Source organism: Sparus aurata, chromosome 6 (assembly GCF_900880675.1).
Source record: "Sparus aurata chromosome 6, fSpaAur1.1, whole genome shotgun sequence".
Lineage (NCBI taxonomy): Eukaryota > Metazoa > Chordata > Actinopteri > Spariformes > Sparidae > Sparus > Sparus aurata.
In genome coordinates, this window is record NC_044192.1 from 6,746,266 (window position 1) to 6,769,745 (window position 23,480).

General features: G+C 41.8%; 1 protein-coding gene across 14 annotated transcripts in view; it reads left to right on the forward strand.

Moving 5' to 3' along the window:
* ptprt (protein tyrosine phosphatase receptor type T) overlaps positions 1-23,480 on the forward strand; it is a 332,412-nt gene that overhangs the window by 165,568 nt on the left and 143,364 nt on the right. For all 14 annotated transcript variants that reach the window (XM_030420578.1, XM_030420575.1, XM_030420579.1 and 11 more), the window contains exons 12-13: positions 17,368-17,569; positions 20,759-20,861. In XM_030420578.1, coding sequence (XP_030276438.1) covers positions 17,368-17,569; positions 20,759-20,861 — 305 coding nt within the window. The remainder of the gene's footprint in view (positions 1-17,367; positions 17,570-20,758; positions 20,862-23,480) is intronic.

Below are 23,480 nucleotides of genomic sequence, written 5' to 3' on the forward strand. Positions count from 1 at the left end.
GTTTGAAAGTCCTTCTTTCAATTGCGAAACTTAACCTAAGTTCATAGAGCTTCTTCATGCTGTGACGTGCTTCTCTCTCTGCATACAAAGCCCCTTTTACATATACATTTCTTTATCTGTAATGGTCAGAAACATTTCCTGCATGGGGCCAATTCCTTGTAACATTTTATTTTGTGTATGTAAGCAGTAATATCACGTGGGCAAGCTCTAAAGTGTCTAAAGTCTCTAAAGACTCTACGAATGACGATGACATCTTTTTATTGTTCCTTCTGATACAGTGAATTACTGTTTCTGAATCAAATAGATGAAGAAATAACACCACGTGTTTCGCAAACTTTTTGAATCTAAATTACAATGCAAGAACACTGCCATGTTTTTTGTCAACTGTTATTGAGGTTGTCATGATACCAGAATTTTTAATGTCGATGGGAGTATAAAAAAATAACAATACTGACACTTCTTTGGATACCACAGCACAAAAAGAAGGCACACACATTTTTTTGAAAGATTTTTTTTTTCCTTTAGTAAACAACCTTCTCACAGAAACAGAACATAAAAAGCCACTGAACTGAAATGAAACATTTCTAATAATGAGATCGATGCAAAAATGAAGAATCTTTTTTTATAGCTATAATACTTTCAAAATGATCTGATGCAGATATCGAAACATTTTAAGAACATGGTGTTAAACCGTATCAAAGGCACAAGACTTAACAACATCAACATGTTTGTAAAGTTTCTGTTATAATTATTTACACCATTGTCGATATTTTCGAATGCTCCTCTTTGTAAAATGTCTCACAGATTTCATCATTGTCTTGTAACTCGAGCATATTAAATGTAACTTTTAGTTTTCACAGCATCCACCGCTGATTTTACTTGGTTATATTTTCTCTTGAGCCCTTCATACCTCCTCACATCAGTCTTCAGTTCCTTCCGCTCTTTCCGTGCAATACAAAGACCACTCAGGTTCCCTCTCTGAGACCTCCATTAGACCTCCACCCAGAGCTTGAAAAACACTCTTCGCAGTCTATAAACCTCTTGGGACCATCATCAATTCCACCTTGTTTTGTGTCGGTTTCATTATTGTGAATCTAAGCTCCCTGCCCTCTCTGCCCGGCGGAGGCGGCACGACTCGGCATCATCTGTTAAACATATCAGAGCCTCAGCACAATGCACTGCTATTAGAGATAATTACTATAATTGCAGCTATTGACAGGATTAAAGGCATCATCTGCAACATCTAAAGGGGCTCTTGTTGTGTCCCATCCTGCTCTGTTGTCTCTTGTGTTATCTTTTTTTTTTTCCTCCTATCTGTTTCCCTCGCTTTTCAGGATAGAAACCAGATGAATTACATCTAGGACAATGAGAAGGAGGGGAAAGCGAGGTGGGAGGGTGGGATAGGTGGGTGGAGGTGGAGAATTGTGCGAAGAGATAAGGAGAATAAGAAGAACGAAAGCGAGAACTGCGGGAGGAGATAAAACAGACCGTGTGAGCAAGTGGAAATGTGTCTGAAAGAGCCAGGATTCATCATATGGGCGCGATTACATGAATTAATTCCGTGTGCAAATATGATCACTTCATCTCCTGCATCCATTACTATAATTGCAGCTAATTACAGGATTAAAGGAAACATCTGGGTGAGATCTAAAGGGATCAAGGCCCCATTGCTCGCTCCCTCTTGTCCTATTCATCTGAGTGGGGATAGATGATGTCTGGGGAGAATGTGATAGAGGGAGGAAGTGTTGGGGGGGTGGAGGAGAGTGAGATGAGAGGGAAACATGATCATTTGGAGAGCAAAAAATCTTGACGAAGAAAATAATTACTGTACTTTTCGTGGATGTCCGGGGAAAGAATAGTGGGTTTAAAAGACCATATTTGTTCTGTTTGATCCACCTCTTCAGCAGTTCTATTATTTCTGTTCTTGTGACATAAAAAAAACAAAAACAGAAAAACAAGAACAAACCCATTGCAGTCACAAAATCATAGGCATGATATGTACTGATTATTGTCTCTAAGATGTAGACAATCCACTCAGTATGATTCGGATTCATAAAGCACTGCAACATGTTGTAATTTCTCATTTTGGACCTAAACTTTAAGCCCAGTTCGGATCAGATTTGCAACCAAATGAAGCTTACTTAGAACGTTTCAGGGAAAAGTTGATCAGTTTAAATTGGCCCGTCTCAGCTCGACTTAAGCCAGCTGATGGTGTCGCCTGCGACTCAGATTGTCAAACATGGATGTTCTGAAATCACCAGTCGCTGTTGAGCAAAGTTGGCTGGTCAAGTGAGTTACAAACTGTGAGCGGGCTGAAATGACAGCAGCTCCTGTAATGGAAATTCTCCTTTTTAAAGGTTAAGGCTCCCATACTCGGAGGGATTCAGATCTTTTTTTAATACATGTGGCATGGAGAGAAGACCCAAACATAGTCTTCTGTCCATCCTGCATGAGTGGAAGAGATCTGACTCATCACACTGAGTAGGTCATTCTTCAGAGAACTGCCAACTCTCGAACTTCAACACAGAGAATTTGCTTCACATTTGACATTGAGGATAGGAAGAGCGCTCTGCTGATCAGCACCTGAGCCTGGACTGAAGGTTAAACTGACAGCGGGTGTCACAAGTAGACTAAGAAAAAATTCTGCTTTGACAAACGGAGGACAGGAATCCTGCTTGATGTCTGGCACAGGTGCCGGGCAGTGGACGTCTGATCTAATTAAGTACAGTATAAGTACGATTTTTGTGAATCATTTGATGTAGAAGAGTATTGGAATGTAGGTAGAGAGTGCATGTGGCCCAAAGCTCATATAAAAAAAGTATTTGACAAAATAATTAGAACCTCTCACAGAAAGCAACGTGGTGCTCTCAAGATTGCGTCGTCACATGAAAATCGCCAACTTGTAGGCCGGTCAAACCAAATCAGCAAAGCTGTGATCTCAAGATTTGCTTCGCTGCTTTTTTCTAATCAATGATAGCACCAGCATCTGTTGAGCTAGCGGGGGCTCAGGAATAACTCCACAGAGCCCAGCAGGGAGGCAAGCTAGCAAACAGAGAGGACCCGTAACGCATGGATAGGCTGATGAGGCAATCAAAGATGGGATTGACAAGGTCATGATCTGTGCGTGCGCGAATGTGTGTTTGAGTGGTTGTCTTCTATCTGTTCAGTAACTGCCAATATGTGTGTGTTATCTGAGGGGCCACAGAGGGCAGCTGAAGTTGCAGGGAGTCCTACAAGAGAGAGAACATAGTCGTTTAAACCAATTACAGTAGAAGCTGTCAGTTAAACATCCAGTTAGGTTTATTTTTTGAAGCTATGAAACAGCCGGGGTGGTGTATAAAACATGCACATCATGAATATATCACCAGAAAAAACAAAAATGGTGCAAAAAAAGACAAACTGCTGACCACGCTTTCTGTTTAAAACACAAACATCTTTAAACCTAATATTGTACATTCCTACGGCTTAATCCCAGCTAATAGTTTACTGACCAGCTTGGATGCCAATTAAACTGCAACATGCCGCTTTAAGAAGATCACGGTGAAAATCCTGCATCAAATTTGAGCTAATCTACTCTGAGCTAGAAAAGTAACTCATTTGTCAAATTGCCATGATGTCCGGGTCATCAAAGATTCACCAGTCAGGTTCATTATTTGGGATTACAGGTTCACAACACGACACGTTCTCAACCTGATTGGCAGTCACCACCCAAAACGGAGGATTGGATTGGATGGACTAATTTATCAGCAGTTGTGCGATGGCTGACGGAAAGGTCTACTAAATTGACATCAAAGAATGACATAGTGATCAGATTAAGTGCCAATTAAATTTGCCATGCCAATTTAGGAAGATCACAGTAAAAACCATGCATTTCATTATTCTAATCTGGTGATGCTGTGTTTCCTGACCCTTGTCTGAAGTTTCCTGTACTTACAAAGTGTAGCGGTGTAGCCAAGAGTTCACGCAAGACACGGCCACGGGACAGGAGGAAGAAGCCTTAAAAATGGCGGAACTTTTTGGGCAGAGGTTATGTGAGTTGGTTATAGTGCTAGACGAGACAGTTGCTACAGATTAGCCGAGAGGAGATTGGACGGGAACCAACTGTGAGTCGGGACGGTGGCAAAAGAAATGCGGAGGTCCATGCGAGACCTCTGAGCGGCACGGTGGCGCCCTCTACTGATCGTATTACTATAATCAATACCAACATCAAAGGAAGGCAATGACGGTTAGATCGTTTGTAACTCACTGTCTAATTTTGTGCACAAGCCACATCGTAGGACGCGCAATGTCAAGTAAGGCAAAGTCAACATAAAGCTGATCTTCCTCTGACCTTAACAAACAAGTTTTATTTCGTAATAACAACGCACTGATGAACAATCTCTGAGGACAAGCCTCGTGACTGGGGATAAACATATAGGAATGTTTTACTGACAAACCTTTGAGCTCTTTAATCCAACACACTAAAGCAATAGGCTACTAGTACAGTATGTAGTTATTCTGGTCTGGTGTTGTGTGTGAATAACTTGACTCTCCAATTCCTCTCCTCTCAAGTAGGGCCTTTAATCAATCACAAAAATCAATACTGGCAACCAGTCTGGCATTTATTTCAGTGAGTTACTCTGTTCCAAGCTGTTGGTTTCTGTAGAAACTGCAGACATATAGTTGTTACATTCTCTTCCCTTATCACTGGTTTCTGAACAAAGGAATGATTGATTCTCATTAGGAGAGCAGCAGTCGCCTGAGGTGATCCCGCTATCGATTCTGTTTACTGTTTACTGAGCGATGGCAGCACCGCGGCTCGCCTCAGTGAAAAACAAGAAGTTAAAGACGCCTCAGAAAATCCAGCAGGGCGTGCGACTACTTGGAAGTCGGCAGGACAGAGGTCATTGCATTTCTATGCACACTCTGAGCATTTGAAAGTATAACTTAGGGAAATCAGTGTTTTCGGAGAGAACAGGGTCGACCTCAAAATACTCAGAATTTAAGATGTTAGCATATGAAATAATCTGTAAGAAAACAGTATTATAGCTGAAAGAACTCCAGATATTCACTGATGTTGCAATAACAGAACCATAAATGGCCTATTTGAAAAATTTTCTCTGATTTATTGAAAATTTAAAAAAAAACAGTTAAGTGTGAATTGAAGCATTTTTGGTTTGTTAACTGAGAGTCATTCATTTCACTGATTAATGACCCTTTTTACTAGTGTAAGGAAACCTTTTGCAGGACTAAACATGAATAAACCTAATTAAGTGGTTGACGGGTGTTATTAGGCTGCCAATCGGTTTTTGGAGATTACATTCATGTTGCCTCAGTCAACCCCCTTTGTTTACATGCGGAGCACAGAATGAGCCGTTAACAAAGACGAGTGCTCTGCCGTCACAACTGTTTACCGACGAGTAGCTTGTTTGCGGATTTGACCTCGGCTCGCGACTCGTGCCAGACTCGAAGCTTAACACCGTTTCTTACTGGAAGTTCACTTTGAGTCTGAGACACGCACGCTAACACACACTCAGACTGCTGATGAAGACGGGCAAGACGAGATCTCCGCAGTGCCCCGCAGTAGTGTGTGTGTGTGTGTTTGGACCGTATGCGTCTTTTCATCTGCTCTTCAACAACACACACACATGCGGAGAGGCTTCCCTGCTGCCTTCTGTTTCAACAAGATCTGAAAGAGATAAAAGAACGGAATAAATAAAGAAGCAAAGGAGTAGATAAATAACAAATACTGATCAGGTCTTTGTCTAAGTGTATGGATTAGAAATTACTTTTAAAACCTCCAGACTGAAATAAAGACAGAATAAGAGGGAAAAGTAATCTCCATCTTCTTCGGCCTTCTGTTTCTTCAACATCTCGTTCCTCTCTTCCTCTGTATTGTTTTTCATTTCTGTCAATAATGGACTATATTTAGCGTGGCTTTTTAAGTCCTTGAGCTGCTGACCCCGTTTACTCCGTCACACTGCCTGTCTGGCCTGCGGGGGAACGGCCTAGTATCACTTACACCTGTGTGTGTCTGTGTGCGTCTGTGTATGGTAATGCTGCCTTTCCTTTGTGTATCTTGAATATTTATTGGCCAAGTGTAGAGTTTCAGGTTGTTAGATTTGCTTCTTCCATTAGAGGTTTCTGATCTAAATATATCAAAGTTTCAGTTGTGGCAGTATACAGTATGTCTATTATCATAACTGTGTAATTCTTTGTCAAGATGTCAACAGTTCATTTAGCTTTTCCTGTTAATTAACGATGGTTATAGTAAAGTGTTAGTGTCGTTTCTTCTAAATCTGTAAACAAAACTCAGTCACAAAATACATTTAAATCCTACACATGAGTTCATGTCTCAAGCAAGTCTGTCTGCCAGTCACAGAGAAGAGGATTATACACCTAGAAACACACACACACACACACACACACACACACACACACACGAGGGGGTAATAGTCAGAGAGGATTATCCATCAAGACCCCCACCCCTGCCCACTGTTTCTCTTCCACACAAACACACACGCACTCAGGATTTAGCACAGGGGTCTAATCTCTCAAGCGCTATAACTTCCTGCCCTGCAGCCAATCAGGGCCTTGCTCCGATCTCTCTAGCCAATCACCTGTCCCCTGAGAGCCCCGCAGGCCAAAAACTACAAACCATCTTTCCAGCAGGCGGTTACGCCTCCCCCGACATCCGTACCGTCAGATCTTCAATTTCTAATATTTTCATTTCTCCCTTATTACCTCGGTGCTGCGGCCGGGCTTACCTCTGCCGTGTTTATCTGTTTGTTTCTCTCCTTTATTGTCCCAGTTGTAAGGCAGGGTTTGCTTCTGATGACCCCGTTTTTAATATATTTTTCTATTGGGTTTCCACTTTACTCGTCCCTTTGGCGAGAGGGAAGTGTTTAATGTTAAATTAAATATCAAATTAGAGCTCCTATCCAATTATATTTCTAACACCACTGTTGCAGGAACTCTGCGCTGACTTTTGACCCGTTATAAGGTTACAGTCTAGGAATAGCTTTTCATTTCCAGGCAGCTGGAATCACACAAGGTCACATAAGCCGAGAATCCATCTTGCAAGGCCTCCAGCTATGCACACCAAACCAGGATCTTATCCTAAACCCAACCAAGAGGTTTTGTTGCTTAAATCCAACATACTGGGACCTTACGATGAACGTTGATTTTTAGTGTATCTGGCAAACACCTATTCAGTTGTTTTAGGCAGATGTTTTGAGTTTAGTTGTCTTTCATCACACATTGTCATGTATATCGCGTCAGATAAAGATTTCGACAGTTAAATCTAAAGATAGAACCGCAAGACTTTAAAATCCAGAGAGGAAGGAACAGATGAACACAAACTGAGGATTGTGTCTATTGATGGTGTCCCATGTTTCCTGCTGATAGGTGGAAAGTGACAGATCCGCAACATACAAAACACATTTCACAGCGCACTCGTAAATCACTGCCAATCTGCGGTGAATAGCTTGTCAGCAAATGATTTTTAAAGCAGGAGTGAGGGCAGAAGATGCATGTGTGGCCTATATTAGCATCTAGGGGGAGAGTGCTCTTTCTGTCACTCGTCTCAGCTCGGCTGGCAGGAAGTTGCTGTGCGGCTGTCAAACAAGCGTCACTTGGATGCGGATTCAGGCCGTTTCACGTCAAACTGTCACCACCGGCTGATTTTCCTGTGTGATTTTAATGCTCCGTCTGTGTCAGGGCGAACCTAGTTTTACTCTTTGATACTTTTGTGGTGGAGTTGGTGGTGTTTTGTGGTGTGAACTTTGGTCTGTGTCATAGCACAATGTAAGGTCCTGTCATTTGTTGAATTTGAATGTTCCCAGAACTGGTCGCTCTCATCAGCCCCTCAACTGCTGAGCAAACAGCCTGATTAAGCGATTGAGGCCCTTTGTTTGTGATTACCAGCTTGGCTATTTATGAAGCTAGATTATTGTTGGTCTACAGCTCATCTGTCTTTCTGTCTTTTTTGCTTTTCCATCTCTCTCCTGTGTCTATTTATCTCAGCGAGAACAATACTGTGGCCTGGAAATTTTATCATGCTATTTCCTCCTCAGCTAGCTCCGTCCCTCTGTCTGTTTCTTCTCTCATTCGTGTTGCTTATCGAGAGTCGGCGAGAACAATAGAGGCGGCGCAGCCACCAAATATTATCGGACTATTGTCTGTTGTTATTTATTTCCAGTTAGCTTATCTAGTTGGGAACAATAGAAAACTGGGTTGAAGAAAGATCCAAAGATCTCATTTCCATTTCTGTTTTTTATGTATATATGCATGAGTATTCACGTGTGCATCTGCACGGCCACGCATTTCTGGACCGGCGTGTCTTTGTGTGTGTTTGCACGTGTCTTGGTGAGCATTTTTGCAGTTGTGTGAATGTCTTCGCCTTTCTATTTGTAGTGACCCAGAACGTCTTGACATTTTAAAGCCGGGAAGCAGGAGAACAGTCCGTCCCAAATGGAAACTTTCTAAAAACAGAGATGCTGTAACTTAAAACAATAGGTGCTTACTATGTTACAGGGCAAGGCAGGAGGTGCCAGGACACAAAGTGAGTAGAGCAGAAGAAAAGAGGAAAGTTTAACGCTGGTTTTTATATTTTGTAAGTATGAGAAGGTGTTCTCAGGAAGCTACCCTTTTGCTGAAGGCAGGATTTCACACGTCAAGGTGAAAAGACATTGAAAGGATTATATGTTGTGATTATTGGGCCTTGACACAGCTAGTAGAGAGGTTTTGAGGACAGAAGGAAGGAGATGTCAACATCCTGGGAAAGGCAATGTTGTTTCACTTTGTGTTTCGGAATTTCAGAAAAGCGGTATATTCTGCATATCTTCGCTTTTTTCAGCAGTGTCTAATAAGCAGGACAGGAAGTGTCACAAAACAGTTTGAAAGTGGATTTGCGATGGCAGCGTTTCCTCTTCTTGGTTATTCATGGCTTCAGCAAACCTCCAGACACATCCAGAGGCAGGATGGGAGATGGGGAACGACACGTGTTGTATTCAATATCTTAGACTGCAGCTTATGTTGGCATCAGCACAGTTGCTGCATTGGCAACTAGCAGACATTTGAGCACAAAGACTTGTCATACAGCTGATTATCATAACATCATCTTTATAAGGTCAGAAAAGAGGGAAGGAAAACACTGCACCAGTTTATACATATTTAAAGAAGAACAACAGAAGATGGGCCTGTTCCCTGACTGCAGTGTGAGCCTGTTGACCCCTTTATGAACCAGAACATGGCCTATAATCCTCCAGCCTCGCTGGCAGATCATCAGGCAGTCGTACATGGTATTAGAGCTTCAGCTCAGGAAATGAAGCGCCTACATTGGCTGTTTTCTGTCTTTCGTGAAATGCAGGAGTAACGAGCTGGTTTTATTGCCGTTAATGTCGCCTCAAGTCTCGTATATGTATATTGGCATCGCACAAGAGGAAGCGTTCAGAATGACAAAACACATTTAAAGAAAATTACTTTCATCTAATGAACATATTTTAACAAGCCAGCCTAAAAGATGCACGGGAGAGGTCCTGCAAGTTAAAATCTCACATTTCCACTCCAATCAATGGATCCGCGGTATAGAGCGGAGCAAAGGAAACAAAGGCCCACAGTGAGACGGAGAAGAATGAACACAAACAGCAAAAAAACGAGCGTGCTGCCTATAAAAGTCTCAGTTAGGAAACATTAGTGATATGGAAAACTGCAGTGCAGATGAAATGGATAATGTCTTATAGTCACAGTCCCTGGACAACAGAGAGTAACAGGCTATAAATGAAACCAACTTTGTTCTTTTAAACTGCTTCCGATTAGACTTTCTACTAAATGCTTAAAAAGTAGAGAGGGAGTAAACAAATTGAAACTCCCCTCAAGTGGATGGTAGGAAACTAAAGCAGAAAGAACAAACACCTCACATAGCTCCTACTTAATGCAACCCGACAGAGAACAGCAGCACAGATATAGGAAGGAATGAAGCTACTGGATATTTCTAATAAAACAAACGGGAGCACAGAGGATAAAAAATGGAAAATGACAAAACTGAATTGAAATAGCATTTCTAAAGCAGCGATCCCACGACGGCGCCTCGTAAACATTGTTTATTTCCATAAAACCTGGCTGGAGCTGCGGCCCAGCAGGGCACACACACACACACACACACACACACACACACACACACACCTACACACACACACACACACTGCAGCAGTGGTGTGTTTGATGAAGAGGGCTGCGAGGTAAAAGGTACAGCTTCTAATACTCACCAGCATCAATCTCCTGTGTGGACAAACACACAGCAGTATGTGCAAATACACAATAACACAATACACAATAACAGCCAGGAACACCAGCAAAGTAAAATATATCAAGCATTGCTTTCAAATAAGGTAACTTCTGCCAATAAAGGAGCTTTTTACTTCCTTCGTCTTTCCAGAAAGGCCCAATAGGAAAAGAATTAGAAATGTTAAAACTCATTAATGAAGGTTTTTGCAATTGTGCATCACGGTTTTTGACACGCACGTTGTTAAAGCTGTTTATAAATGGAGTTTCTCATCAAAAATATCAGTTCTTTGGTATCAGAAACAAATCTGTGAATTGTCCAGAGGTCTTCTTAAAAAAAAATATCCAGTTGTGTCACGCTTGCACATGTTGAAATACTGTTTTGAAGTGTTGTCAGCGGCTTGGCTGACTCATCGCTCAGCTTAAACATTAAAAAACTGTATTCTGGCAACTTGGCTGGAAAAAAAAAACAAAAAATAAAAACATAAGGTACCAGAAAACATTTGTGATTCATTCATTAACCATTAATAAAGCTGCCAGTTACAACCAATAAACCTGATTATAAAAGGTGTTGTGTCCTGGCATCAGTTATGCCTTCTGTCCATCCCTCTCTCTACTTTCTCTTGGTCTTCTCCTCCCTTTTCTACTTTTATCCTCAGTTTTACCCCTCGCACTTTTTCCATCCTAGTTGCTAATTCAATCTCGCATACATACTCACATGCACCGTGCCCTCCGGTGAGTTATCCCCCGCAGACGCACACTCTATTACCCAAGATGCACTGCCCCGCCGCGTGCCTGCCTTTTCATTGGCCAATAAAACAACCTGAGCTTTATGGCTCTACCGATTCCAAGTACATCAACTATAGAGGGGAGAGGGAAGGGTGGGAAGGTGGGGGGTGATGCAAAATGAGAGTCCACCTGAGGTTTATGACCCAAAACTCCTCTTTTGGAAAAAGAAAGAGAGGTAACGGGTGAGTAGAGCAGGTGTTCAGAGAGAGGAAGAGATGGAGGGGAAACTGTGAAGAAATCGAGGAGGGTGCACAGAAAATACTTGCCTCAGTGAAACGAGTGATAAAACAGAGAAAGAGAGTCTATCACGTAATGTAGAAAGAGCGAGCGGGTGAGACGAGGGCGAAGCCAGGGAGAGGGAGAGAGAGAGAGAGAGAGAGAGAGATCGTAAAGCTCATAAAAATATAGAGAGCCATTCATGACTTATAAAATAACAGCCATCGATGTGCAAACCAAAACTGCAGCGTAGATGAAATAGATGATATTTTATTGTTCTAGCCTCTCAGTCCCAGTCTGTATGAATAGCTATTGATTTAACATGTTTTATTCAGGCAGCCGGGCGAACCTTCAAGCCCGGGGAGACCAAGACGAGGCTGCTGCTCTGTCGAGGGCTTTTTTTGCATTTAAGCCCGCTGTCTTCTGTTGGCTAAAGGTTTTCTCCCAAGTTCCTCAATCTGAGTGGCGTTTAGTTGTGTGTCTGTGTTGTGCCAGGGGAGTCGAGAGCCTAGAAAAGTAGAGAAGAAAAACAACTGGCAACAACCAAAAAATAATAATAGAGAAGAGGAGTGTGTTAATGTTCACGACTTCATTTAAGCTCCGGAGCAGTTACCGTCTTGAGTTACTCATTTTCGGCCAGATGGGCGCGTCGGGATGCCATTCAAACACTCCGCAGCATCCATTCAGCATCCATTCATTCAGTTCATATTATCTGACCATTCATACTATCTGACCTCCTGCCCCTGTTTATGCCTGTATAACCATCACTGTCCTCAGAAACCACAAAACACACTGTCCATCATCAGGCTAAATGATATCTGACTATGCATGACATCACCTTCATTTTTCCATGCAACCACGTTTTAATTCCCCAACAAGATGTGTCGGGTTCCCCTCTCATTCTTTTTTTTTTTAAAGATTTTTTCTGGCATAGACACCTTTATTAAGCAGTAGACAGATAGGAAAGAGGGAGAGAGGGGGATGTGACATGCAGCAAAGGACCTCCGGCCGGAATCGAACCGGGGTCAGTTGCTTACATGGCACGCGCTCTAACCACTCGACCACCTGCGCGCCCGTTCCCCTCTCATTATGACAGATTTCGCTGGAAGCTGCTTTGTAACGGGACAAATGATACTGATTTATTCGATGACTGACAAAAAAAGCATCACCTTTCAAGATTAGACAAACCACATGTCACATGTTTCGCCGCCCTGATGATGAATCTGCTGTTTAGATGTGGATATGACGACCGCGCTCAGCCTCGCTTCCAGATTTTGCCTAGTGGCCGCTCGCGGTATTACAGCACAAAGTTCTCCTGTGGTTCACCAAGCATTTTTACACATAGATGATAAAAAAAAAAGACATCTGTAAAACTTTAGACAGTGCACTTTAAACTGCAAACAGTTATGAATTTTTTATCCATGGATGTTTTATATTTTTGAAACCTTCCCAGAGCAGGCAGGGTCAGTGGGAGAAACTCCACTGTGCATATTTGGCGTGCTGCATGACCAGAAAGTTAATCCCGAGGCTAGAAACTACAGGTGCATTTGCCAGGTGAGCGTTTCTCATCCCATCTTTGTGCACGGTATCTAGTTCTACTACAAATCGGCGGGCTCTGATTGGTTATACGTTCGTCCAGGTGTAGCCTGAGTGACATCACTCAACTAAAAACTGGAATTTTGAATCCACTGCACTCTCCCATGTGTAGCCAGCGAACATAAAACCCACATCAGCTGAATAGAGCCATCTTTCTATCTCACCTTGGATGTTTTTGTTTTCTTTATGTATGTCTTTCTTTTCGTCTGCCCTCAACCTCGTATGTCCCGCGTCATTTTTTTTCTCTCTCACACTTGCGCACACATCACACAGTCACACGTTCACACTTCACCACTGCAGCCTGCAGGCCTAGTCGGAGTGAGGCGCCCGGCTGTCAGTGCTTTTCATTTCAGTCCGCTAATGGAGCGACGAGGGGTCCGCGAGCAGCCCACCGCCTCGCTGCACTAACTCACACACACACACAGATCACCTCCAGCCTCTGAGGTACCCGTTTTGCACAAACATCCATCTGCATCACTTGTTATCACCCTTTCTTTTTGCTCTCTTGTCGTTCTCTCCCTTGTTTCCCTCTTGTTTAGCCTCAGTTCGGCGCCGGCTCGCTCTTTCTCTTTTTCGTATATTCCCAGTCTTCATTTTCTCTTTCAGTTCGACTTTCTCACCATCTCACTTTCTCTCTCTCTTTTTGTTTCAATGTGCCTTTTGTCGCCACACCGTATTTTTACCAAAGCATTTAATAAAACAGAATACACACTACCTTCAGTGTGAGATGGAACAACTCTCCCGATCTCAATTTCCGTTTCCGATTCAGACTTCTTTATTGGCAGTGGCAAATCGAGAACGGTGATACCGAATGGAAGGACACTGAACGATGATCAAACAGATAATTAGTTTGTATATCAAATGAAATCTCTCTCTGGAATCCCCCTCATATCATTGTGTTCTCATGCAAGCTTGTGCCGTGTGTCTCTAGACCTGGACGTTCATTACAGCTCTGTGTCTCAGTATTTCTTTCTCTGTCGCTCCACAGCTTTTGTTTTACTCCTTCCTTTTCTTCCTCAAACATTGTTTCCCTCTGTTTACTCTCTGCCTCGGCTCACCTCGCTGTGTTCTTGTTGAATTTATTTCAAAGCAGCTTTTTTGAGAGAGGACAGAAAGTGCCTGAAGTTTGTAACACATCAGTACATATTTGGTGTCACTGGGACACTGGGCTCGGTTTCTAATTTAGTTTTATTCTCTGTCTCATTCAGTCTGTCCTAAAGAATTTTTAGAGGACTTACCAGAGTGTGACCGGAACAGAGGGGCAGATGGGAAATAGGCACCAAGCTGGATCCAAACTGGAGACTTTATGGTTATGTGGTAGCCATATTGGACCTCTGGTCCTTTAGGAAAACTCTCTGTCACTCATTACTTCTGTCTTTGCATCCATCTCTCTACTTTATACTCAAGCTTTACCTTTACACTTTGAATATGTTTATGTTATATCCCATTTCTCTGATCATAGCATGCTGTCCCAGAAGATCTGGATATAGTTTGGAGCTCTGTCAGCTCTGGTTCTTATTGAGTGTGATTAGAAGGTGAATACAGGATTTAGTTAGCATCAGTGTTGGGAAGGTTATTTACGACTATGTACTCTATTACCTCTTACTAGCTTTGAATCTTTCCCGGTCACGAGATGAATGTTGGAGCTGTACGTTTCTGCAAACCTTGGATATGTTGCAACTCCACATTTCTTTAAGTTACATTTTCTCACATTAGGTTACTTTTGCACACAAAAAAAGTTTTTAAGGGTTAGGAAAGCATCATTTTGGTTTTGAATACTGGCTTGGTTTTTGACCCAAAGCAGGCTGGACGTGTTACTGTTCTTGTTAAAAACAGCATTTGTCACCATCCAGTCGAGTCACATATACAAATTATGAAACATGAAGCCTTGTTGCCTCGATTCCTGGATAAATTATTCTCCCTAAAATAATAAATGGGGATGTAACTGTTTTTTAATCACCAACCTATTGATCAGTAACTGTAACAGATTACAACCACATTTATACAGCAATGTAAAGAAACATTATGTTACTAAAAAAAACGTCTTTTTAATTGTATATATGCTACAGTGTCTTGTGATGGAGTGAATTAAACATCTGCTCATTGAGCGGGTTGGATCACAGCGTCACATACATGTTTACTTCAAGATACAAGTTTTCAAAACATAGCATTTGTATTTACGACAGTGGTGTTGCACTCACAAACCGTAGGAGGTGCCACATATCTCCATAATGTTGACAGGTAACTACTTATATCTAATGATCACCACTGAGCACTAGATTCTTCTTTTCTCGTAGCCATAGCTGCCATGCTTCATGCATACTGGTGGGAAACTTTTACTGTATGCATTCCAGGCTGGCGGCGGGCTTAACACCGCCGCCCTCACATGCTGTTGTGTCTAGAAGTCAAGCCCGGAAGACAAATGACAGGAAACACAAACCAGTCCAGGGGCTATAGCTCTGCGTTTTGTGTTGGCGGATTCCGCTCCACTGAGCGCCTTCTGGTCGTTCATGTTATCTCTCTGTGATTCTGTCTCTTTTGCTCATTCTTCTGCTCCACCTCCCTCCCTTGTTCTCACCTTGCCTCCACGCTCTGTATGGCCCACCTTGTATGTTTTTCTTACACTGGGGCTGATTGACAAACTGAAATGCACTTATAGACACAGACACAGAGGCAGACACACCTACTGGCTGAAGTGCTGAAACGTGTTTGAGGTTGAATTGCTATTAATGTGTTCTTTTCCCCACCAGTCAATACTCTTTTGTACTGACTGTCATTCACAATGACAGCTGCCCTCCAGTGTTCTACCAATTTGTGTTTGTGTGTCCGCGTGTGTGCAGTCATCGACAGTTGTGCAGTGTGGAAACTTGCCAGTAGCAACATGACAACAGACATTGACAGTTCTTTTAACAGACAAACTATTGAAGTGCTTTTGCCGGTTAAGCGACCGTGGGTCAATTTGCTCAATTTGTTCCGGCCTCACAGTGGAGATCGTGTGGAGACACACAGACCTGTCGTATAAAGGCGAAATCACTTCAGTACAAAATTGACTTGTATGACGGTTAACAGACAGTTTAATAAGAGATTGTCGATTTGTTGGATTTGCTCTGATGTGACAGTGGAAGTGGTTTGGGGGCTCAGACTCAGAGGCTCACTGTTTGTTTCAGACGGAGAAGGAAAACAAAAACAATCTTAATGATAAGTGGCACGGAAGTACTTTAGATATTTTTCAATCTAAGAAGCAAAATACACAGACTGGGGGTTAATGTAGTCTTCAATAGTAGAATATGTACGGAAGAGGATTAGGGCCACACATGAATTTTTTTTTGTAGTTCTGACTTTAAAGTCAGAATTCTGAGAAAAAAGTCAGAATTCTGAGAAAAAAGTCAGAATTCTGACTTTAATCTCAGAATTCTGACTTTAAAGTCAGAATTCTGAGAAAAAAGTCAGAATTCTGAGAAAAAAAGTCCGAATTCTGAGATTAAAGTCAGAATTCTGACTTTAAAGTTTAAAGTCAGTCAAATATTTACGGAAGAGGATTAGGGCCACATGTGAATTTTTTTTGTAGTTCTGACTTCAAAGTCAGAATTCTGACTTTAAAGTCAGAATTCTGAGAATAAAGTCAGAAGTCTGACTTTAATCTCAGAATTCTGAGAAAAAAGTCAGAATCCTGACTTTGAAGTCAGAACTACAAAAAAAATTCACATGTGGCCCTAATCCTCTTCCGTAAATATGAATATCAGAAAAACTTTTTTACCATTTTTTTTTTTGTAAAGTCCTTAAAATAACAAAATATCAGTGTTTTACATTTTGAATGAATTTCTGTTAGATGTGTGAAATAAGGTCCGTGGTTAACACTGGCTTAAGATATTCTTTTGTGTTTTGTTCTACAACATAGAATATGTCAACTTGTGAATTTAAGATTTTAACATGTCTTTAAATTTAAATGATCCCTTTGGCTGTTTGCTGAGGGAACCAGGGTGATGCTAACTTCCCGTATGTCATCCCTGCAGCACTCGATGCTCTCGTCTCAGTTGATTACTTAGAGACAATTTTTTCCTCAAACGAAGGTTAAAAAAAAAAACAAAAAAAAAAACAAAGAAATGAATATTGGATTCCTTTTTTTAAGTGTTTTGTTGTTGCCTCAAACTTGAGTCCAAAGGAAAGTTAAAGTTATTCTGTGTCTGCTGGATGTGTAACGACGCAGCTCTTTGTTACGAAATACACTTTTCACAACGACTTTATAAGGTGATATTCTGCGAATGTCATCGTAACCTCAGTTTAATTCTACCTCTAGCTAAATCGAAGAAAACCATTTCACTGTTACTGAAGAATGTAATCTGAAGAAAATGAGGTTTCCAGGGCCTCAAATGTAGGCTAGGATTATAAATAAAGCCAGTTATAGGCTAACATGAGGTGTAAACAACAAAGCAACACATTAATAAGCTGTTGTAAGCTGCGAGATGAAATGTGTAACGCTGAATGTCTCCTGTCTGCCTCCAGATCACCTACAAGGCCCTGAGCTCATTGGACCCCAGCGCTGATCTGACAACACAGAGGGGAAGGGTTTTCAAGCTGAGGAACGAGACCCATCACCTGTTCGTAGGTCTCTACCCGGGGACCACCTACTTCTTCACCCTCAAAGCCTCCACGAACAAGGGCTTCGGCCCGCCCGTCACCACCCGCATCAGCACCAAGATAGCAGGTAAACATGCGTCATTGTATTTTTAAGCTCTAATAGTTTCGATTTGAAGTCATTTTCTTTCACATCCGGTGACATTTGTTTGATCTGATTACTCCAATCACACAAACTCACAGTGTCACATTCATCCTTTGTTTTCATTACAACGATTGCAGGTAAAGAGACATTAAAGGCTTGTTTGTTGGCTCGTGGGCTGGCATGTCAGTCACTTCCTCTGCCAGCCCGGCTCTTTGTTTGTGTCTTTGTTTGTCTGTCTGAGTGACCATTTTTATTTCTGACTTTTTCTCTCCATTTGTGCCTCTCCTTTTGTCACCCGCCTCGTCCAAAGAAAATGTCAGTGGCACCACAAAAAAGGGAAAACAATCAACTTTTGTGAGGAGAGCTACGAAATGCCCTCACATGTAAACGCATTTCTTTATTCTGAAACAAGAGGGACTCCTCTTTTCTTATTCCAGCTGTTTTGTGAAGGGTGTTCTTTGTTGTCCAAATGACAGAGTGACTGATGCGAAATAAAAGCTGTTCACTTTTTCATTCTTTGTGTGCATCTCTCTGCCCTTCATCTCTCTGACTCACCCTTTCTGTCTCTCTGCATCTTCCCTGTCCTCTTTTCACTTTCAGTGTCTCAGTCAGCCTCTTCTTTTTCTCTCTTCTTCTACCTTCCTTTTTTCTGGCTTTCTTTAATAATCCCTTCCCAAATGGCATATCTGATTGTCTCCCCTTCGCAGGATGTTATTTCTATTCCTGTGCCATTGAGGTAGTTCTGACCTTTAGGTGTTTCTTTTTTATCGCTACATCTGTGGACACAGTCACTGAAGGTGTGAGCCACAAATACAAGTTCCTTCAATCCTAAGCCCAACTTTATATTGAAGACAGACAGAGGACTCTTATTTCCTGGTTTATAGAACTTGCAATGGACGAATTGTGCGCAGTACCAATTATAGGATAAATTCACAAATAATGGCTTATTGCATTATATCACTGACATTGACTGGATGCAGGATGAACTGTTTATACAGCCGTAAACATTTTGCCAACAGGATTTAGAATTGTGTTGGAGCTTCGAATATTAATGGTGGCTATATTTTATTTAGACTCGCAAAGAGCCAGTGAAACATGGGGTGGACAGCTGCCAACGTTTGCTGTAGAGGTGACAAACTTTTCCACCGGAGCAACATTTGTCTGCTCAGTTCAAACCTGCACATATTAATCACTTCCATGCACAGGATGCAGAATTGTATTCCAAAATGTAGAACGATTTCTTTCCAAATCTGTATATAGATGCATAGATAGAGCTACAAACATAAATACATCGTTGATTGGCGTCACTTGACTTCATTTGCATGTGATTTAGTGGCATAAATCTTCTCTTGTAGCCTTAATATATCCAGAGAGGCTCTGCTGAGCCGACAAGCTGTTTCCAACACTCCCATCCTGTCATGTTCGTGCAGTTACGCACATTCAGTCCTGGGAACTGTTTAGTGCCACAGCAAGTGGCCACTTCTCCTTTGTTACACAAGGCTTTGGATTGTACTGGAGATGTGGCATAAAATCACTGTGTTTCAATCGCAGAAATGTGAATTTAAGATCAAATTATCTCAAGTTCAACCACAAATGGAATTCATTTCCAAACGGATAATGGTTTCCATTTTGCCATATTTTAAGTGTTCCCTTCAGATACCGCCGCAGAAAAATCACAGACTCACTCACATCGCTCTCTGAGCACAGTGGTTCTGTGAACAATAGGGCCCAGCAGCGCCTTTTTTCTGCTGAGGAAACTCAAGAGTTTTTTTATTAGCAAAACAGCTTTTATAATCACTTACTAAGTCGCTCATTTTTAATATCCCACCATGGTACAACTTAATTTCTGTGTAGATGAAGTCAAAATTTTGCTGATCTTTGAGCGTGCAAGTCAAATAAAAAACACCATGTAACTCTGAAACCCAGGCAGTGAAAGATAAAGCAGCCCTCATGTCACAGGTCCCTTCACACCGCCCCCACAACTCACTCCATCAGACGCCAGAACCAAAAACTCTCTGGCAAGGACAAATATTTTCATTCTGACAAAGTGCCATCAACATGATAGACAAGCTATGAGGGAAATAGGAATTTTAACACATGCGCATTGAACCCAAGTTTGAGCTGTTTTGATGCCTTCCTCTGCCCACTGACCTGCGCAACCGAATCCTGACTCCTGGCAGTGTTGGGTAGCGACTGAAGTACTGAAGACTTGAATCTAAATGTGTCATCAGCTTGTTATTAACATTGTCCTATCTGTCATCACCTACAGTGATTTTACGTCGACATTTCCACCGAGCCTCCAATACTCCATCATCCTTTCAAATCTTAACAACGTGTTGCTAAAAGAGAAAAAAAAAAAGCTTGGCGCTTTCACATGTAACAGAGATGTCTCCCTCCAAATGTCACGCCATCCCCAATCTTCATTATCTCATTCAGGGACCGAAGGATGAAGAGATTTAAATTAAACGGTGCAGACGGATAGAGATGGATGGACACCGGAGGAGGGGTTGGGCTCATGTTAATAACCTAAATGCCACACCGATCAGGCAAAGGAGTGTTGATGTTTTACTCACATTGGCACGGAGGCTTCACTTGCAAAATGAGAGCATGACAGATGTGAAATTAAACACTTGGAATATAATTGAATGTCTGTGACGGCTTTCCGATTGAAGCCTGCATCCGTCTTCTTTTGTAGGCTACTTGACAAGATAACTGTTGTTTAGAGGTGATCCGAAATTGTTGTGAACAAGATCAGAGCAGATTTGTCGATTTGATTTGTTTTTAAGTCTTCTGAAAGTGTATTGACCTCTTCGGATTTGTATTGCAACTGGAGTATAACGTGGATATTTGTTAACCTAAAATAATTTCATGTGTTTTGGTTTGACAGCCTTCACTTGCACACACATTTCTAAAGTCCAAGTTCCAATTTCTTGTAGAAATATTTAGACCTCACATCGTGCGGGGTCAGTCTGTTTCTTCCCATATAAAACCAGAATAGCTTACTGTGCTAACGGTATTTGCTAAGGATTGATAGCAAAAAGCAGTAGTTGTCGGTTACTCATGTGACTTACTCTAACTCCCATATTTTTGGAAGTATTTTCGAATTCTGGCCCTTATTTTACGATTGTATTTTAAAAGGTGTGTTTGTCTGTGCGTTTCTTCTCTTATCATCAGCTCCCATGATGCCAGAGTACGAGTCTGAGGCTCCGCTGAACGAGACGGAGACGACCATCACCATCCTGCTAAAGCCCGCCCAATCACGAGGCGCTCCGATCAGGTGATCTCATACCCGGGCCTTACGATACTTTTCTATTTCTATGATAATTTCCTATATTTTCTCATGTCTCTTCTCCAGTCTTCTTTTTCAGTCTACTCTTCTTTTCTCTCCTCTCCTCTCCTCTCTCTTTTTATTCACTTTGCTCTCTCCTCTTTCCTCAAGGGTCTCTTTTAAAGCCATTAAAGTCACTCACACATATAAGTCCAATTTGTATGCAAAGGGACTCGCAGAATGGGACCTTATTTTTTTTCTTTTTATAAATGTGGCAGAGAAACGTATCACCATTAGTCACTCGCATCTTGTAGCTTTTTAGTCGCTGCCTCAAACTCCAAGCTGAACTTGACAGGCCTGAATGTTTAATGGTAATTTGGCAGTCAATGTCTGGTCACTTGGGACTTCACTGCTTAAACTGAAGCAACCCGCCAACAGTCAGTTTGGCATGAAAGAATATCAAAGCAAGTTTTTAAGGACAAAGAATCAACATTTTCTTCTCACCTAACGCACAAACCTTTTTCCAGAAGTGACGTTAGTGATCATCTGTCATAAATGAGTATGAGACGATAGAAAGAATATAAATACCCAACTCGAGTTTCATTCTTCCAGGCCCCAGTTCTTCTTCACACACCGGTTTTGTTTTAAGAATGGAACCACAGCTAATTTATGCCTTCTCCATTTTCTCATTTTTTCAGCCAGCGTGTTTTTTAATTAAAAGTTCACTTTGAACATGTGATCTCATCCATTTAATTGGTGTAGGAGAGAACATTATTCTGCAGTTGCCTTCAGGGAAATACAGCTTCGACAGGGGTGCGTGGAGAATATATATCACTTCAATTTGGACTAGGGGAAATGGACTTGTGAAATGTGAGCGTGGGTCAGTGGTTCAGTGTTAATTTCTGTAAATCCCATACCATAGCTCACCATTTATCACCCACACATGGTAAATATATCTCATTTTAAATTAGGCTCCACTCCAATCGCCAACATCTTTATGTGTTTATCAAGCCGAGATAAGCCCCTTAGCGTGTTTGCTTATTATGTGTGTTTTGTGCAAGTATTACATGTTTTAAGTGCCAACAGATGTACGTGGGGATGGCAGAGAAAAAGGCATCTGTTGGTTAATGTGCACACTAATGCTTTGTGGTGTTTTTTTTTTTTTTTTTTTTTTATGTATTTGGAGGAGATCGGAGCATCTCAAGTTCAGGAGCTTAGATGAAGAGTGTTTACTGTAATGGCTGTGCTAAGAGGAGCAGCTGTTGCGGTTGGGACACACACACGGAAACAGACAGAAGCACACACTGCTCAAACATTAGCTTCCTTGTCTCCCCTGTGCATACACATGCATTCACATAAGTGCACACAGAGGAAGGCAGTTGTAAAGGCTGAAAACACACATACACGCACACACATAAACACCTGGTCACGGATGAAGATGGATACACGCAGATAATCACCAAAAAGCTGTGAAAGTAAATGCTTGAAATAAGTTTGGACACACAGATGACCAGACTTGCACATTGAATAACACGCACAACCGGTCAAGAGCAAACAACTACACACACACACTTCAGAGGTGTTTAAACAGCAGTTTGTAAGACATGACCAGAGTTTTCGATGAACAAACATTAGCAACAGAATTCAAAGAAACAGCTGAAAAAACTGAAGTCTGTCCCAGCTCGCTTTACCGTTTTGTGCTGCTAGAGGCGATATTTGTAGTTTGATAAATGCCAGGGGCAGTTTATTAGTTTGTTACTCAGTGTAACAAACTAACAAAGTCAACTGACAAACTGTTAAGAAAGGAATCCGTGTCGTATCCGTTTTCCCTACCCAACAGAAAAATACAACCTTACATCTTATAAAATCAAGTTTTGTATTGATTCTTCACCTCCTTACTGTCACACCTGTCTTCAAACTGAGCTCAAACTCTGTCGTAGAGGCTGTGTTCTGTCCCAGTTCGCTACCAGCCAATGTTTGGTCTCAAGCTACGAACCTTGCTGAGCCATGAGCTAATGGTAACTAGCTTCGGCCAAGGATAGCTAGCACAGAGCAGCGGTTGTTGTTTACTTTGGTGATATGCTGCCTGCGTAGCGTATGGATGTTTGGTGCTACCTTCAAATTATCGACATATTTTTTTGGGCCCCTGACCCTGAACTTAATTCTAAACCTTTAAACCTCACAGCCGAGTCTGAACAGTCAAACAGCTCTTTGAAGAATCAGCAGAACTGTCCTCATTTTCCCAAAAAGGCCTCACTTTTCAAACGTCTGTAAAGGTCCACGCTGTCCAGGCTGTTGTCATTTTCCAAGACAACTGAACGTTTTGTAACCCCAGTTCTTCGACACACAGAGAAAAGTAACAACACTACAGCACTCGTGCATATGTACAAACACCTGTGAGAAACACATGCACACATGTAATGAGAACACACACACACACCTAATTCCCTATTTGCCCCTTGTACTAGGCCTCTGCTTCATCCCTCGTGCAGCTCTAAAAGCCATTAGAGAGAGAGAGAGAGAGACAGTAAGAGAGAGAGAAAGAGAGAGAGAGACTCATCTTTGGTCATCAGCAATTATCTTTTATGAAAGCTGCCAAACGGGAGCTGGGGATAATTGGCCACGGCC